The sequence below is a fragment of the Bos indicus genome, chromosome 1 (assembly GCF_029378745.1).
Source record: "Bos indicus isolate NIAB-ARS_2022 breed Sahiwal x Tharparkar chromosome 1, NIAB-ARS_B.indTharparkar_mat_pri_1.0, whole genome shotgun sequence".
Taxonomy (NCBI): Eukaryota; Metazoa; Chordata; class Mammalia; order Artiodactyla; family Bovidae; genus Bos; species Bos indicus.
In genome coordinates this window covers 92096794-92114882 of record NC_091760.1, presented here as the reverse complement: position 1 = coordinate 92114882, position 18089 = coordinate 92096794, and the positions used below count along the sequence as shown (strand labels likewise).

The 18089-nt window shown below is 36.4% G+C and overlaps 1 protein-coding gene across 5 annotated transcripts in view; it reads left to right on the top strand.

Annotated features, from left to right (window-relative positions):
• NAALADL2 (N-acetylated alpha-linked acidic dipeptidase like 2) overlaps positions 1-18089 on the top strand; it is a 1369359-nt gene that overhangs the window by 1060637 nt on the left and 290633 nt on the right. For all 5 annotated transcript variants that reach the window (XM_070802872.1, XM_070802828.1, XM_070802665.1 and 2 more), the window contains one exon: positions 8800-8946. In XM_070802872.1, the coding sequence (XP_070658973.1) occupies positions 8800-8946 (147 nt within the window). The remainder of the gene's footprint in view (positions 1-8799; positions 8947-18089) is intronic.

Genomic DNA, 18089 nt, shown 5'->3' with positions numbered 1-18089 from the left:
AGCAAAGAGTCAGACATGACTGAGCGACTTCACTCTTCACTCACTTTTATTGTTTAGATTCTTATATCTAAAAAATGGGTTCATCTGTAATATATTGTGGTATAAGATAGCGTAAAGTAGGTACTATTTTATTAGTTGAGTTTTTTTTTTAATTTATTTATTTGGCCACCTTGGGTAATCTTAGTTGTGACCCTCATGATCTTTCATCACAGTGCGCAGACTCTCTAGTCATGTTGTGGGCTCAGTAGTTGTGACATGTGTGCTCCAGAGGGTGCAGGCTTCAGTAGTTGAAGCAAGCCAGCTCTCTAGTCATGGTCCACCAGTTTATTTACTACAGGGATGTGGGATCTTAATTCCCCCAGGGGTCGAACGCACATCCCCTGCATTCCAGGGCAGACTCTCAACCACTGGACCATGAGTGAAGTCTCCTATTGGCTGAGATCTTTATTTAAACCCAACAAAGTGGCTGAAGTATTGATATCTTATACTTTTAAAATAACATACTTGTTTTTATTGCATCAAAAAGCCTTAAATGGAGAGAAATAAAAGAGAAATAGGTCTTCTGCCTTATGTGTCTCTTGGTCAGGGAGATGAAGTTGGTCAGGGAAGTGGAAGGAGAAAAGAAATAGAGTTTGGCATGGATGAGGATACAAGTTAGAAGTGACACTAAAAACAAGGACAAATGTCTTTATTCTTTTCCATTTGCACTGTTACAGAGTGATTTTTAAAGGATTCATTAGCTCATAAATATATTTTAAATACAGTTTGAATTATTTCAAATGTAAAGTTATATTTTTCTACATTCAATAACAAGATTGTGGTTTAAGAATCTAACAGAATGTGGTTTAAAAATCTCACAGAATTAGAGTGTGTTTTTCAGTTTGCCAATTCTACTTGAGTATACTAGAGGAATAGTAATAATTCACCTTTTAAGGCTGAAAATAATGTGTTAACACCATGGGAGTAGGTTTTAAAACCTTTGCAGAAACTTTGAGATATGGAAGGTTTTCAAAGTTCCATTTTATGAGTTTAAAATTGCCATTTTAAACTAAAAAGCTATTTTCCCCTACTCAATTTAACATATTTAAAAGGCATGCCAATGTATCTATTGATTTTTTAAAAATAGGTTTGCCATCTTGAAAGTATATTTTATGTATAAAGAACTCAATATCAGATGCTAATGTTAAGAATAACTTAAGTTTCTAGTTTAAAATACTAAAGAAAGTTAGTAAACATAACTTCTTGTTTCCTCTCAAAGATTATTAGAGGAGTTCCGTAATTCATTATTAAGAATTACTTCCTAAATAGCAACTTAACATAATGGCATAAAAATACCAGCTAAATAAATAAAGAACACATGATACACACAATAGCTAAGCATTGAAGAGTTGCCACAGATACAGTTTGTTATAATTATATCCAGTAATTGAATATGACTTAAAACAAAAATCCTAGAATCCTAGGAAGAACAAATTGAAGGTTAATATATTAATGTTAATACATTAATGTTTGTATTAATACATTAATATAAATGTGATAGAGAGGATAAAGCATTACATTTGGAGTGAGAAGACCTGGAATCAAATCCTGGCTCTGTTGATTTGTTGTTGTTGTTAGTCACTAAGTCATGTCTGACTCTTGCAGCCCCATGGACTGCAACACACCTGTCTTCCCTGTCCTTTACTATCTCCCAGAGTTTGCGCAGTCATGTCCATTGAGTCAGTGATGCCATCCAACCATCTCATCCTCTGTTGATCCCTTTTCCCCCTACCTTCAATCTTTCCCAGTAACAGGGTCTTTTCCATTGAGTCAGCTCTCCATATCCGGTGACCAAAGTATTGGAGCTTCAGCTTCAGCATCAGTGCTTCCAATGGACACTCAAGACTGATCTCCTTTAGGATGGATTGGTTGAATCTCCTTGCAGTTCAAGGGACTCTCAAGAGTCTTCTCTAGCACCACAGTTCGAAAGCATCAATTCTTCAGTGTTCTCCCTTCTTTATGGCCCAACTCTCAACTCTCACATCTGTACGTAACTACTGGAAAAACCATAGCTTTGATTCTATGGACCTTTGTCAGCAAAACGATGTCTTTGCTTTTTAATATGCTGTCTAGGTTTATCATAGCTTTCCTTCCAAGGAGCAAGTGTCTTTTAATTTCATGGCTGCAGTCACCATCCACAATGATTTTGGAGCCTAAGATCTGTTGATTTGGAAGCCTCAGTTTTCTAATATGTAAGATTAAACTGTTTTGCAAGGATATATCTCCCCTATGGAACATTTTGAGAGGCTGGCAAGTCCTATATAGACTCATTCTCAGAAATAATATTATAAAATGCTTAGATTTAAATACACAGGATGACAAAATAAACCAATTGTATCAAAGTGCAGTTAACTAAATATGAAAGTACACATTTTAGTATTATAAAAACATTTAAAAATTAAGACACATTCAATATCAAAATTCATCAAAGTGTCTCATAACTTTCTTCTTTGAAGATTAGTAGTGAGCTAAAGAACTGAAATGTGAAATGAAAATGCCTGATTTCGTTTAGTTCACAAAGTCACAGATAATGCTAATACTATTGGTTTTATGGTATCGTCACATTTGAATGAAATATTAAATTTCAGTTAGAATTAAGTGAATATAAAAAATGCTTTTTTTTTGGTCCATTAGTTTCATTGATCTAAATTCTTTCTGTGGAGCTCAGGATAATCACCTTGGGGCTTTAGGATTTTTAGATTCTTTCCAATTTCAAAATGTAGTCCTCTCTCTATGATTTCTCACCTGTTTATGTGTTCACATTGCCTGGGATCATGTTTATAAAATCTGAAGTTAAAAAATAACAAAATTGTGTGAAACCACTTTCAGTTGATTAAACAACAACAAAATGTTCTTCTCAGTATGATTAAAGTTTAATTTTTCACTGGTTCTGATTGAAATTTCTTATACAAATAGGTGACCAACCATCTAAGAGTGTCTATATAAATCAGAGTTCTCCAGGGTCCCAAGATCTGCATTTGGTCAGTTGGAGACCCAAGAGAACTAACTGCTGGTGTAAGTTCTGGCCCAAATACCAGGGACTTGTATTATTATTCTACTTGGGACTTGAAACCCAAGAAGAACTGATGTTTCAGCTGAATACAGAAAAAGAAAAGACCCATGTCCCACTTCAAGGCAGTCAGGGAGGAGGAGTTCTCGATTACTGGTGGGAAGGTCTGCTTTTTGTTCTATTTAGACCTTAAATTAATTGAATTAGGCCCATCCACATTAGGGAGGGTGATCTGCTTTAATCAATCTACCAATTCAAATGAAAATTTCATCTAAAATCACCCTTAAAGGCATTCCCAGAACAGTGTTGAGCAAATATCTGGACACCTCATGTCCTAGACAAGTTAACACATAAAATTAACCATCCTAGTGCCTATAAAAAAATCATTTTTAAAATATCACAGACATCATTATCACAATTTAAACATTTTTATACTGTGTGAAAATCAGAATGATAAATTGCTTCTGCCCAAAGAAAATTACAAAATAATGCTGAATGAATATAAAGTGACTTTATTTTATTATAATATGTAGAATGCAGTACTTTAATTTTGAATGTAATTCTTTTTTTTTGCTGTTTGAGTAAGTAGTCATCTTAGATTTCTTAAGTATGTAGGGTGAGTATGTAAGCAAGAGAAAGCAGAAATAAAATGTTTGAATTATTAAACATATTTTCAAATACTATAGACACCTGTTAAAGTGTCTTGGTATTGCTAGTCAACTAATGTAAATGTTGACTTAATGTCTTTATAGGTCACTTATATAATAATTTACTAAGAAGTTATTCCTTTCAGCTTAAAAGTATACTTTCAAAGAGCATACTGATTTAGGATTGAGGTTATGATTTCATTTCAGGTCTTCAACAGACTAGTGATAGGAAATTAAATGTGATATAATCATGGCTTTTGTCTGAACTTGCTTATTTTATAAACTGGAATAAACATGTCTGGTATCAAACATTAAGTGTGAAACATTTTGAACTCCTTGAATGAAATACTTAATTTGTATTTATTCAGCCTTGTAAATAAATTAAAAAAAATATTGATCTGTACAAATGTGTTACCAATCTTCTCTCACTTGTGGTGGCTAACTTCTAGAAAAGTGAAAAAAATAAATTTTATACTTCCCTCTCAGATAATAGTGCTTTTAGAGGTTGAGTAGATCAGCATCTGTTACCTGATATGGATCCATTACAATCCACTTCACTGCTGTGAGGGAAAACAATTTATATTAAATTAGAATACAGATTTAGGATCACTTCAGGTCTCTGAGTTTGGCCTAGAATTTAAAGTAGTGAATAATAAGAAGATTTAGAGGATAGGTTTTGTGTGCCAGGAATGTTTTCCTCTTAAGGGAAATCCCTAGATGATTCAATCTGAAAATTGGGTTCTTTTTAACCCTATTTTACTCTGAAGCTAGTTAGGAACAAAAGAACAAAATAAACTTAGACTTGAGGATCCTATAGTTCTGCCTTTCATCCCTGGTTAAATCATAAGAGAGTGGGTGGTAGGAAATAAGCTGCTAGGGGAGACAGAGGGAGAGACAGAGAAGCACTGGCCAGATAAGCTCTCCACAAGATTTTACAGGGAAACTCAGTAGGTAAAGGATAGGCCCCAGGAGGGCTCCTTAGGGAACTCTGTGTCACCCCTGACCTTCCAATCTTGGATTGATTTTCTTGAACTTTTACTCTTCATTTGGGCTTCACTTTGACAGGAGACTCAATAGTCCAGTGCCTTCAGCTATAGGGCCCAGCTACACCTTGGGCCGTGCAAGCCTATTATTCTGCACCCTGTTCTCCCAACCTAAATAGTCCATATTAGAACCAGAGATGTGGTTTAAGAGATCTTAACTGTCAAAACATAATTTAAAAACAATTCTGATAATATTCACCCCGTTGACATCTTAGAGTTGGTTTACAAAAGAGTTTATGTGTGACAGAGATGGCAATACAAACATTTAGGGAAAAGATATAGACTTTTCAATAGATGAGTGAAGTAAAGCAAGCCAGAGTAGGGGAAAGGATGCAGAAGTATTTTAAGAAATGTGATCCTGAAGGCTGGATATTACTTGTTTTATTTGCCTGAAAAACACAAAACATGAAAGCAATGATGTAGCTAGAAGAGATCACAGAAATAGACTGCAATGAAAATATTAAAGCTATATGATGGGATTAGCCATGGAAAAAACAGAAAGATACAGAATCTGTTCTGGTTTGGGGATGAATGCTTGGGTTCAGTAAAAGACTGAGGCAAAACAAGAATTGTGCTTCGAGTAACTGTTAGATAAAACAAAGGATGTAAGCATTGGTTGGAATTGATCATTTCTCCCATTTGGGGAACTTGCATATATGGGAAATTATTACTTTTTGTGAGAGGGAAACTATAACAATGATAACTGAGTAAAAGTGATATCAACATTTAAAACCACTATTATTTTTAAAACGTTAATTAAAAACAATTTTTACAGACAGTTCATGGAATTGAAAGATGTCAATTTTTATCCATGCCTGTTTAGAAAAAATTCTGTCTAAGGAGCATGGATAACGTTTAGAGTGAATGTAAGAATTATGTATACAAAATGAAACAAAGACCAAACCTATATTTTCACTGATGATGAATAGGGTACATGTGCTATCTCAAAGAGATGTAGATGTTGCTGCAGAAAGGGAAAGTAGATCACTTAAAAAATAAATTTTAATTTTATTAGCTAGAGTCTGGAAAGAGACTAGATTCCATCAAAGCCTATTAATAACATAAAAAGGTGCAACAACCTAGATTTCACAAATTCAAACACCTCCAGTCACCACTCAGGACATCTGAATGAGCGAAACAGCCAAACTCTAAGACACTAGTCATGGGACGCTGCTGAGTGTCTTGACCGCTCAGTGCAATGAAATTCAATTAGAAAAAAGTCTATTCTGGTGCAACAATTACCTTAATAGTTACCTGGATCTCTCAGAAATACTTGGGATTTCTTACATAATATTAAGTGGTCTCTTTGCTTTTCATGTTCCAGTACTTAAGGGTAGCTCTTCTTTAGATATTCCTTAAAGTCTCCCAGTTGGTATTAAAACTCTAGGAGTCTTGGCCCCACGAGTATATGAAGGAGTGAAAGAGGGTTAATTATCTTTTCAGAAAACTAAGCTTTTAAAGGAAAGACTCGGTGTGTGTGTGTGCTGGGGAGGTCACCATAAAGCATTAGGTCTCTCATTACACTGTATACTAGAACACTTGTTACTTTTTATCCCCAAATATTTAGTTACCTAGTGCTTAGTGGTTAGCTGTTTTGCTCAGTTGTGTCCAACTCTGTGTAGCCGCCAGGCTCCTGTGGTTCCTCAGGAACCATGGGATTTTTGAGGCAAGAATACTGGAGTGGGTCACCGTTTCCTCCTGCAGAGGGATCTTCCCAACCCAGGGATGGAACCTGCCTTTCTCAGTTCTCATGCATTGGCAGGTGGATTCTTCACCCCTAGCACCACCTGGTGCTATCTAATTACCCAAGATATTTGTAAATGAAGTCAATCTGAAGCCTTGCCTAGTTTATAAATCCTTATACCAATTTTCCATTTTAATTGATCTAAAGTTTGTTGCAAATATTTTTGATATCTATTTACTTTTCATTGATTGGTTTATAATATTGGTATGATTTCTGTCATATATCAACATGAATTAACCATAGGTGTACATATGTCCCCTCCCTGTATTAGTACCTCAAAAAAATAGATAAGTATTGAAACATTATTATATGTTTGAAGGATCTAGCACTGTAGCTGAAAAAGGTTGGAATAACTCAGTTTCTGAATATTAAAATACATGTTTCTAAATCTTTTGATAGGTTATATTTAAAAGTGTTTCCGAAATTATATCATGCCAAAGAAACATAGGAAGGGATTGAGGAGTCTATGTGCTGATTCACTGGCAAATTTTCACCAAATACATACTTTTTGCCTCATATTATATGTGATATTCTCACACTGTCGTCTCACTCCCCTCATGATTCCTGGTGAAGAGACTGGTATTCTTCCACATTTCATATTTGAGACAACAGCATCACATAAATATTCTAGATTTTTGGAAATTTTTTGAAGAAGACATTTTAAATCTTAATAGTTACAGGAACCCTTATTTAACTGGATTTTGATTTTTTTGTTTGTTTTATTTTTGTAAAGTTACTGTCATTTATTTTACATGCTGGACAACTCTTAGTTTAAGAAATAATAGTCCATCATTTTTTTTATTTCCCTAGAGGTTGCACTCAGCTTTGTGGTTCTCTTTGGTTTTGGTAATTGGCATATACTCATAAGACATGTTGGGATAATTTTTGAATAAGAAATGGAGGAACTTTATTTTCTGTGGTTTTCCAAAAAAGCGTTTTAAGAATAGAATTATATCCTACCTTATGCTTTTGAACTGTGGTGTTGGAGAAGACTCTTGAGAGTCCCTTGTACTGCAAGGAGATCCAACCAGTCCATTCTGAAGGAGATCAGTCCTGGGTGCTCATTGGAGGGACTGATTTTGAAGCTGAAACTCCAATACTTTGGCCACCTGATGCGAAGAACTGACTCATTGGAAAAGACTCTGATGCTGGGAAAGATTGAGGGCAGGAGGAGGAGGGGACGACAGAGGATGAGATGGCTGGATGGCATCACTGACACAATGGACATGGGTTTGGGTGAACTCCGGGAGTTGGTGATGGACAGGGAGGCCTGGCGTGCTGCGGTTCATGGGGTCGCAAAGAGTCAGACACAACTGAGCAACTGAAGTGAAGTGAACTGAGACCATCCTTTAAATTTTCTGAAAACTTTTTTAAAAAGACAAAATTAAACCTTTGAGGGATTCTACATTCTCTTTTAATGAGTCATTAAAGTTTATAATAAATCTATTCCCAGTTGAAAATAAAAGTTAATCGGTGGTATCCAATTCTTTGCCATCCCATGGACAGTAGCCTGCCAGGCTCCTCTGTCCATGGAATTCTCTAGGCAAGAATATCAGAGTGGGTAGCCATTCCCTTCTCCAGGAGATCTTCCCAATCCAGGGATCAAACCCAGCTATCCCAAATTGCTGGCAGATTCTTTACTGTCTGAGCTACCAGGGAAGCCCGAGAGTACTGGCGTGGTTTCTCTATCCCTTCTTAAGGGTATCTTCCTGACCCAGGAATGGAACCGGGGTCTCCTGCATTACAGGCAATTCTTTACCAGCTGAGCTTCCAGGGAAGCCTGGTTGATGCCAGTGTACAGAATTCAGCTACCAGTGCAGGAGACATAAGAGCTGTGGGTTCGATCCCTGGGTCAAGATCCCCTGGAGGAGGACATGGCAACCCATTTCAGTATTCTTGCCTAGAGAATCCCTTGGACAGAGGAGCCTGGCAGGACAGGCCATGGGGTCTTAAAGAGTTGGACATGACTGAAATGACTTAGCAGCAACAGCATAATTAAAATGCTTTTGCAGCAACAACAACAGGCAAAGCTTGATCTAGGCCAGTGCTAAAGTCACTCTCCAGTGAGCATGAACCTCATAGAAGAATGTTGGTACAAAGATTTCTGGTCTTCATTCTCAAAGGTTCCCATTTGGGAGGGTATTGTTGTAGTCTAAGCATTTGTAGTTCATATTTCAAATAAGTTCCTGCGTGTCATTGATCCTGCTCATACTGGCCATTGACACTGCTCATATTGGCCCATGTTTCAAATATCATTGGTTTAGGAATGACCTAAGAAGTATAGTGTGTGCTAACAATTTAAATTATGTTTTTCAGAAAAATAAGTTCAATTGTCCCAGAAGAGATCAGTGCCCAAAAACCAATATCAGTTCTGAGCAGATACAGGATGATGCTGATTACTTCATCAACCATCTTGGAGTTCCCACCGTGAGGTTTACTTATGAGGACATCAAAACATTAGAGGTGAGTGCTTACAGAAATGCAAAACACACACCATATATAGCAGGAATGCAGGATTTTATTTTATCTTGGCTATTCATCTTGCTTACCAAGTAGTTTACTCTAAAAAGTAGCTTCATTTAGAAAATTATTCTTGTTGTTCAGAGGCTTTGTAAGAATATTTGAAAACATCAGCTCTTTTCAATAGTGCTGAATTCAATTTAAAAAGATTTATACTGTCACTCACATTTTCGCAGCTTGCTTCTCAACAAGAAATGTGCACTTGTTGGATTAACATCAAAACATAATTGTAATCTTCAGTATTCACAGAAACAGATGACATATGCAATAGATTCTCCTCTCCTTGCCCAAGGGAAAGTACATTTCACCTGCTGTATTTTAATGTGAGTCTGTGGAGTAGCTTTCCAAAGTTTGTCAATAGTTTCCTTGACTAAAAAGATGCTACGTTTTTCTCATGAGGACATGAAGTTTTCTCCCAAAGGATGTCACAGAGGCCTGATTCACCTTAATTGTGTTCATTCTTATGTTGGGCCTTAGCCTTTTTATCTTTCTCAGAGTTATGTCACAGGAAACTGTTGCTCTGCAGATCCAAACCTACTGAAAGATTTTTCCTTCTTTTACAAGATTATCTCTTCTTTGCTGGGAGGTATTTGAAAGCCTCTGGGGTGGCTTTCTTGAAGTAATTATTTCATTAACAAAACAGTGGCTGGAAAATGAAACCTTGTTTGTTTTTCGGTTACAGATGTTCCTAAAAAGTTGTATCTAAATTGTATTTTTATAGGCTCAGTATCAGATATGTGATCTCTTAATGTCTGATAATTTTTCGCTAAAGTGACCTTTGTGTTTCTCTGCAGACCTCTACCCTCACCCTTCATTTCCTCAGTGTGTGTCTCTGTGTGTATTAGGCACTCATTTTTGTCTGACTCTTTGCAACCCCATGGACTGTAGCCTATCAGGCTCCTCTGTCCATGGGATTCCCCAGGCAAGAATACTGGAGTAAATAGCTGTTCCCTTCTCCAGTGGATTTTCCCAACCCAGGGATAGAATCCTGGGCTCCTGCATTTCAGGAGGATTCTTTACCATCTCACCCACCAGTAGACACTTACAAACGATCACTAACAACTTATATTCTTGGAGGGAGAATTTCTGGATGACTCCTATTGTATATGAATTCTTGGGTAGTGGAAAAGCAATCACTGTGATTTATGGTGTTTAAAGTTAAATTTTCATCAATTCAGTTCAGTTCAGTCTCTCAGTCATGTCTGACTCTTTGCGACCCCATGAATCGATGGGGAACGTGTATAGAGGTATCTTTGCTCATACCAAGCCTACTATATACACTTTAATGAAATTGATGTATTAAGAAATTAACTCACTTTTTAATTTTCCTAGTTGACACATTTTAGCATCTTTTTATCTTCCTCCATCCCATCCCAGCCCATCCAGCTCCTGTCATGTTAGCACGTTGAAAGAAAGCTTTTATTCAATATATGTTTAATTCATGCTGGTTGAGTTTAAGCCAAGAATTTAGAGAGGCAATATAGTATAGCCTTAGTAATGAGACTGTACTTGTCTTTGGGGGCTTCCCTGATAGCCCAGTTGGTAAAGAATCCGCCTGCAATGCAGGAGACCATGGTTCAATCCCTGGGTTGAGAAGATCCCCTGGAGAAGAGAAAGCCTACCCACTCCAGTATTCGGGCTTGAAGAATTCCATGGACTGTATCATGGGGCCACAAAGAATCGGATACAACTGAGCAACTTTCGCTTTGACTTTGGATTCAAGTTCTAGACATGATTTAACTTTTTTAAGAACTGTTTTTTATAGATGAGGGAACCTTAGTGTATATACAGAATCTATAGTGCCATTGTTTAGTTGCAAAGTTGTGTCCAACTCTTTTGAAACCCCAGGGACTGTAGCCTACCAGGCTCCTCTGTCCACGGGCTTCTCCAGGCAGGAGTACTGGAGTGGGTTGCCATTTCCTTCTCCAGGGGATCTTTTTGACTCAAAGATGGAACTCACGTCTCCTGCTTGACAGGCAGATTCTTTACCGCTGAGCCACCAGGGAAGCCTCTATAGAGCCATGGTAAAGATTAAATGCTTACCATGCATGTAAGAGACTTGGCTAACATTAAGTATATAGTAAGGCTTCATTACCCATAGCTACCATCAGAATTATTATTATCTGACTTGCACATTATTGGGGGAGTTTCAGAACTTTTTTGATAAGACATTAGCGGGAGGGAGGAGTTTCCTAATCATTAAGAAAAGCGTACTTCTAAGGCTGACTAGGTGGGTTATGATGAGTTGGAAGATCTGAGGGTGTAATGGGAGGAAATTTGGAAAGAGGTCCCAGTGAAGTTCTCTGAGGTTACGCTTTAGTCTCTTGGTCATGTCTGACTCTTTGCAACCCCATGGACTGTAGCCCATCAGGCTCCTCTCTCCATAGAGTTCTCCAGGCAAAAATATTGGATTGGGTTGCTATTCCCTTTTCCAGGAGATCTTCCCACCCCAGGGATTGAACTTGAGTCTTCTGCATTACAGGCAGATTCTTTACAATCCAAGCCACCAGGGAAGCCCAAGTTCTCTGAAGGTATGATTATAATGTGAGACTCCCCAGGATAACTCATGGGCTACATGGGGTGGCAAATGAGTCCAACAGGACTTAGGGACTAAACAACAAAAACCTCAGGCTAAAGTTTATCCCCTAGAACTGGATTGGTCTGAATGAGCTAATCAGTTTTTCAGATTATACACAGAATGTGTAACTCCCATCATCAAAATATTTTCTACTGTATTTGTCTCCAAGAAAAGTAATTAAAAGAGAATCTTCTGTGTTTTATAACTAATGACCTTGTTTATATTGCTTTAGTGTGAGAAAAAAATTTAATGGATTTGTCCCTTACAAAATGTGAAAGCTTGAGATGAGACAATTTTGTATGGTGAACTGTCCAAAGAACAGATAATAGCCTTTGCTTTCTGTGTTAACCTATAATAAATATTTGTATGCAGTTATTAAGAGGAATTATAAACATTGAAAGACTTTATCCACGCTTTAAAGAATATTTATCCTGTGTCAATTAGTAAAAGCAGATAAGGAAATTAGAGCTTTTCCCATGCAATGAAGATAAAATATATATTATGTTTATGTATTGCATAATATACTATATGTGTAATATAATATGTAATGTCTACCACTTATTGAATACTTGCTTTGCTAAATAGTTCTACATTAGGAAATATTTTAAATTACCTTGTAGAAGGAAATGGCAATCCACTACACTATTTTTGCTTGGAAAATTCCATGGACAAAGGAGTTTGACAGGCTACTGTCCATGAGGTTGCAAAGAGTTGGATGCAACTTAGCAACTGAGGTATATTACTTTATCTCGTTTATCATTTACAATATCCCTATGAGTCACCTTTTATTACTGGCTTTTTTTTTTTTTTGCTGGGGATGAAATGGAGCTTAAAATCAAGTAGCTTATCCAACATCATAAAGCTAATAAATGGCCAAGATAGAAGTTTATCTAGATCTCTTTAACAGTATTCCTCAACTATTACAATAATCCTCAACTATTACATTAAAGTTTGCAAATTTGTAGCCCAAGGGAAAGATCCAGTCCACAGATATCTTTTGTTTGTTCTGAGCTTTATTGAAAACTTGAATTTCTGGAAGCAATGGATTCCTTTTTCCATGGAAACAGTTGGCTAAATTGTGCATTACAATAACAATATTAAGCATATTTCTTCAACACATCTTTCTACCAAAACTTAGGAAATGAATGATCCAACAACCTAAAGGGCCACATGTTTCACCAGACTCCTATCACCTCTATTACCTGTCTGGAGGCTGTAGAAACTGAGTTTGTTATCTTTGTGCTCAGTATCTTTGCATTTTAAGTAAAAGAACTTAAAGCTATAGTCCCTTTCACTTTAAAAATTGTATATGCATTCTAAGTATGCTAACATTATACTCATGTTTTTAAAGATATTATTTATTTATAATTTATTTAGGTGATTATAATGCAAATCTAGAATTTCTGACAGGATTTTTAATCTAGCAAGATTGATCATGAATCTATTATATTCAATTTCCACAAGTAAGTAGTGATAATAAGAGAAAAACTACCTGTAGTAGACTAGACTAGTATGGTAGACACCACTTTTGGGGAAGATATTGAACATTATTAGTTCTAACATTTTTTAGTGAAATATGACATTTTATAATAAGTACTCCCAATATTTCATACTATCCATATTCCCACCAGTAAGTTTTCCCTGTAGTTTCTCAGGATGTTCATATATTGCATAGATTGCTTGAAATACCTTTCATCTTTCAGCTTTTCTTGACATCTATACTCTAATTTTACAATAGTTAAATTTCACAAACGAAAAGCAATCTGTGGCTTTGCCAAATGTTAGAATTATTCCACCTCATAAGCTATCACCTTGTTAATTGAAACGTCTCTAGTTGTAAACTTCATTTAAATAAGGTTTTCACTTTCTAAACATCGTTGCACCTGTTAGAAGAAGCATTTTGCACAGATTAAATACAATGCAGAGATTACTGAAAAGAAAATGAAAAGACAGATGCTTTCTGATTAAGAGTGCAATATTTATGACAAGCCGGTGGTCCAATGCACATTTCTTCTGTCACTTAACAGCTGTTACATATAATTTTTGTTCCAGTTCAGTATATTTACTCTCTATAGGGCATGTCAGAGGGTCTGACTTTCTTAGTATATCAATAGATCAATCCATGCCCTAACAAGTTTTATACCACAATTTGAAGCTCTGGTTCCTCACTCTGTTTGACCTTACATTTTTTGCTCTTCTGCTTGAAAAATTCTATTTTAAACCCAATTTACCTCTATAATGGAGCATTTAACATTTAAATTATAATGAGCTAAGAGGGTATTACAGCTTTTATATAGCAGAGATTTTTGCACAATTGTTTCAATATCTCTTGGTACCCCAGCAAATGAAAATCAAGTAGCATAGGTATTTGGAAACTCTTACTAATTTCTTTTAAGTTAGATGACTTTGATATAAATTCTGATTCTTAAACTGATACACAAAAGCATGAATGTGTGTGTGTGTGAGAAAGAGAGAACTTTAAGGTATGGGATAAAAATAATTGTTTGTGCAGACGCAATACAGATGCAATTGATACATACATATTTTGGAGCAAAATATCTCATAGTTTACATGGTGATTATGTTTTATTCTACTGTACAAGTTGAGAAAAAAACTTACATTACTTAAATTAGAGATTATTTTGTCATTTTCATTTTTTCTTGGGAACTTAGTCACTGTCATTGTTATGTTAATAGGTAATAGCTTTTCAAAAGTCAATTAAAATCTTTTTACTTTAGAAACTGAAGAGTTATGCATAACTATGCAAAAACTGAACTTTTTTTGGTAGTGTCTGATAGAATCTGTTCCATACTGTAGCTACACAACAAATTAATGTCACTTAGAAATGAGATTTTACCTTTTCTGTTTCAAAATGGACCAATTCCAAACAGGATAGAAAGGGGTTTTTCAGTGTTTTTTCAAGCTCATTTGTTTTCTTTGTAAGTTATTTTAGGAAAAGAAGACTGTCAGATAAAAATATATAGTATGATTATTTTCAGATCTTAGAGTAGATGCTTCAAATATTTTGTTCTAAAGACCTATTTGCATTTATTAGTACTGAACACTCCAAAGAAAAGAGCTTTTTGTTTATGTGAGTTGTTATTCATTCATCAAGTCATGTCTGACTCTTTGCAACCCCATGGACTGCAGCACACCAGGGTTCCCTGACCTTCACTATCTCCAGGAACTTGCTCAAACTCATGTTCATTGAGTCGGTAATGCCATTCAACCATCTCATCCTCTGTTGTCCCTTCTCCCCCTGCCCTCAGTCTTTCCCAGCATCAGGGTCTTTTCCAATGAATCGGCTCTTTCCGTGAGGTAACCAAAGTATTGGAGCTTCAGCTTCAGCATCAATGCTACCAATGAATATTCAGAGTTGATTTCCTTAAGGATTGACTGGTTTGATCTCCTTGTTGTCCAAGGAACTCTCAAAAGTCTTCTCTAGCATCACAATTCAAAAGCATCAATTCCTCAGCACTCTTTATGGTCCAACAATCACATCTGTATGTGACTGCTTTGTCAGCAAAGTGATGTCTCTATTTTTTAATATGCTGTCTGGGTTTGTCAGAGCTTTTCTTCCAAGAAGCAAATGTCTTTTATTTATTTTTTTTTTTAAATTTTATTTTATTTTTAAACTTTACATAACTGTATTAGTTTTGCCAAATATCAAAATGAATCCATCACAGGTATACATGTGTTCCCCATCCTGAACCCTCCTCCCTCCTCCCTCCCCATACCATCCCTCTGGGTCATCCCAGTGCACTAGCCCCAAGCATCCAGTATCATGCATTGAACCTGGACTGGCATCTCGTTTCATATATGATATTTTACATGTTTCAATGTCATTCTCCCAAATCTTCCCACCCTCTCCCTCTCCCACAGAGTCCATAAGACTATTCCATACATCAAATGTCTTTTAATTTCATGGTTGCAGTCACGGTCTGCAGTGACTTTGGAGCCCAAGAAAATAAAATCTGTCACTGCTTCCACTTTTTTCCCCTTCTATTTGTCACGAAGTAATTTGGAAGGACTGGTTTTAAAGCTGAAACTCCAATATTTTGGCCACCTGATGCGAAGAGCTGACTCATTTAAAAAGACCCTGATGCTGGGAAAGATTGAGGGCAGGAGGAGAAGGGGACGACAGAGGATGAGATGGTTGGATAACATCAGGGACTCAATGGACATGAGTCTGGGTGAACTCCGAGAGTTGGTGATGGACACGGAGGCCTGGTGTACTGCGGTTCATGTGGTCGCAAAGAGTCGGACACGACTGAGCGACTGAACTGAACTGAATGTGACCAGATGCCATAATCTTAGATTTTTGATTGTTGAGTTTTAAGTCAGCTTTTCTACTCTTTTTTCACAATCATCAAGAGGCTCTAGCTCTTCTTCACTTTTGTTATTAGGGTGCTACCTTCTGCATATGTGAGGTTGTTGATATTTCTCATAGAAACTTTTATTCCAGCTTGTGCTTCATCCAGCTTGGCATTTAACGTAATGCACTCTGTATAAGTTAAATAAGCAGGGTGACAATATACAGCCTTGATGTACTCCTTTCCCAATTTGGAACCAGGCTATTGTTCCATGTCAGGTTCTAACTCTTGCTTCTTAATCTGCATACAGGTTTCTCAGGAGACCAATAAGGTGGTCTGGCATTCCCATATTTTGAAGAATTTTCCAGTGTTTGTGATTCACACAGTTAAAAGCTTTAGTGTAGTCAGTGAAGCAGAAGTAGATGTTTTTCTGAATTCCCTTCTTTTTTCTGTGATCTAATGGATGTTGGCAATTTGATCTCTGGTTCCTTTGCCTTTTCTAAATCCAGCTTGTACATCTGGAATTTCTCAGTTTACATACTGCTGGCACCTAGTTTGAAGGATTTTGAGCATTACATTAGTAGCATGTGAAATTAGTACAATTGTGCCATAGTTTGAACATTCTTTGGCATTGCCCTTCTTTGGGATCATAATGAAAACTGACCTTTTCCAGTCTTGTGGCCACTGCTGCATTTTCCAAATTTGCTGAGATATTGAGTGCACTAATACATGCAGATATTAATATTAACCATGTTAGAAGTGAAAACTGAAGAAAAATATATAGTATTTATTATTTTTTTAAATATCAATACATTTAAATTATATAAATAATTTATTTTATAAAAGATAATTATCAATTTTTAATTTTTTTAAATATCAATACATTTAAATGAATATAACTTTTTAAAAATATCAAATCATTTAATGAATATAAATAACTTATTTTTATAAAAGGTAATTATATTTCCCAAGAGAAGAAAACACAAATGAGAAGAGTGCACTATTTTATATTTTGTCAGTCTTTTTAATGTGACTTAATACTATAACAGATAGCTCAACTCTCATATCAGGTTTTGCATTCTGTTGTAACATATTGTTTTGCTAGAAATGGTCATATAATGACAGACATTTTTATTTTTTATATATATATATATATATATATATACTGGAGAAGGCAATGGCACGCCACTCCAGTACTCTTGCATGGAAAATCCCATAGACGGAGGAGCCTGGTAGGCTGCAGTCCACGGGATCGCAGAGTTGGACACGACTGAGCGACTTCACTTTAACTTTTCACTTTCATGTACTGGAGAAGGAAATGGCAACCCACTCCAGTGTTCTTGCCTGGAGAATCCCAGGGATGGCAGGGCCTGGTGGGCTGCCGTCTATAGGGTAGCACAGAGTCGGACATGACTGAAGTGACTTAGCAGCAGCAGTAGCAGGCAGCAGCAGTAGCAGCAGCAGCAGGCAGGTATTAGTTTCCTGAAGGTTAGTTTGAGTGAAGCTCTATTAATAACTTTCTAAACCCTATATACTTGTGAATGTAGCGTGAAAATGAAAGTGAAAAAGGCATGTAACGTAACTGTCATTATGAAAATAGATTAGTCTCAGTGTCACTTTCAGGCGTCTGAACCACATTTGGAGGGATACTGATTTGAGAGAATGGCCTTGATTAAACTATTCTACAGTTGGCCCTCTGTATCCACATGCAGAACCTGTAGATATGGAGAGTCAATATCCACTGAGTCATTTTATATAATGGGCTTGAACATCTGTGCATTTTGGAATCCATGGGTAAGTGTGTCAACAGATACTGAGGGATAACTGTGGTTTAGTTTTTATAATATTGACTAGCTGTATATCTTTGCCCTGTTCAAGGATTTGAACTATGATTTCATATTAACCTGTGTTTATCTTTTCTGGTCATCTTTGAGTATTGCCATCACATCCACCTGATAAACAGCATGAAGTAGGGAATGTAACACTCTCATAAACTGTGACTCTACAAAGAATTCTGCTTCTTGGAAGCCTTCTTTTAGAAGGGAAGGTTAAACCCCAATCAACAAATCAACAGTTATAGAGCAGACTTAGAAAGCTTTGATTGTACAGTATATGAAATGCCTGTCACAGAAGGAGTGCTATTAAAGTTGGTGTATGCTTCCAAGAGCCTGAGGAGTAAACACAAGAAATTGAAA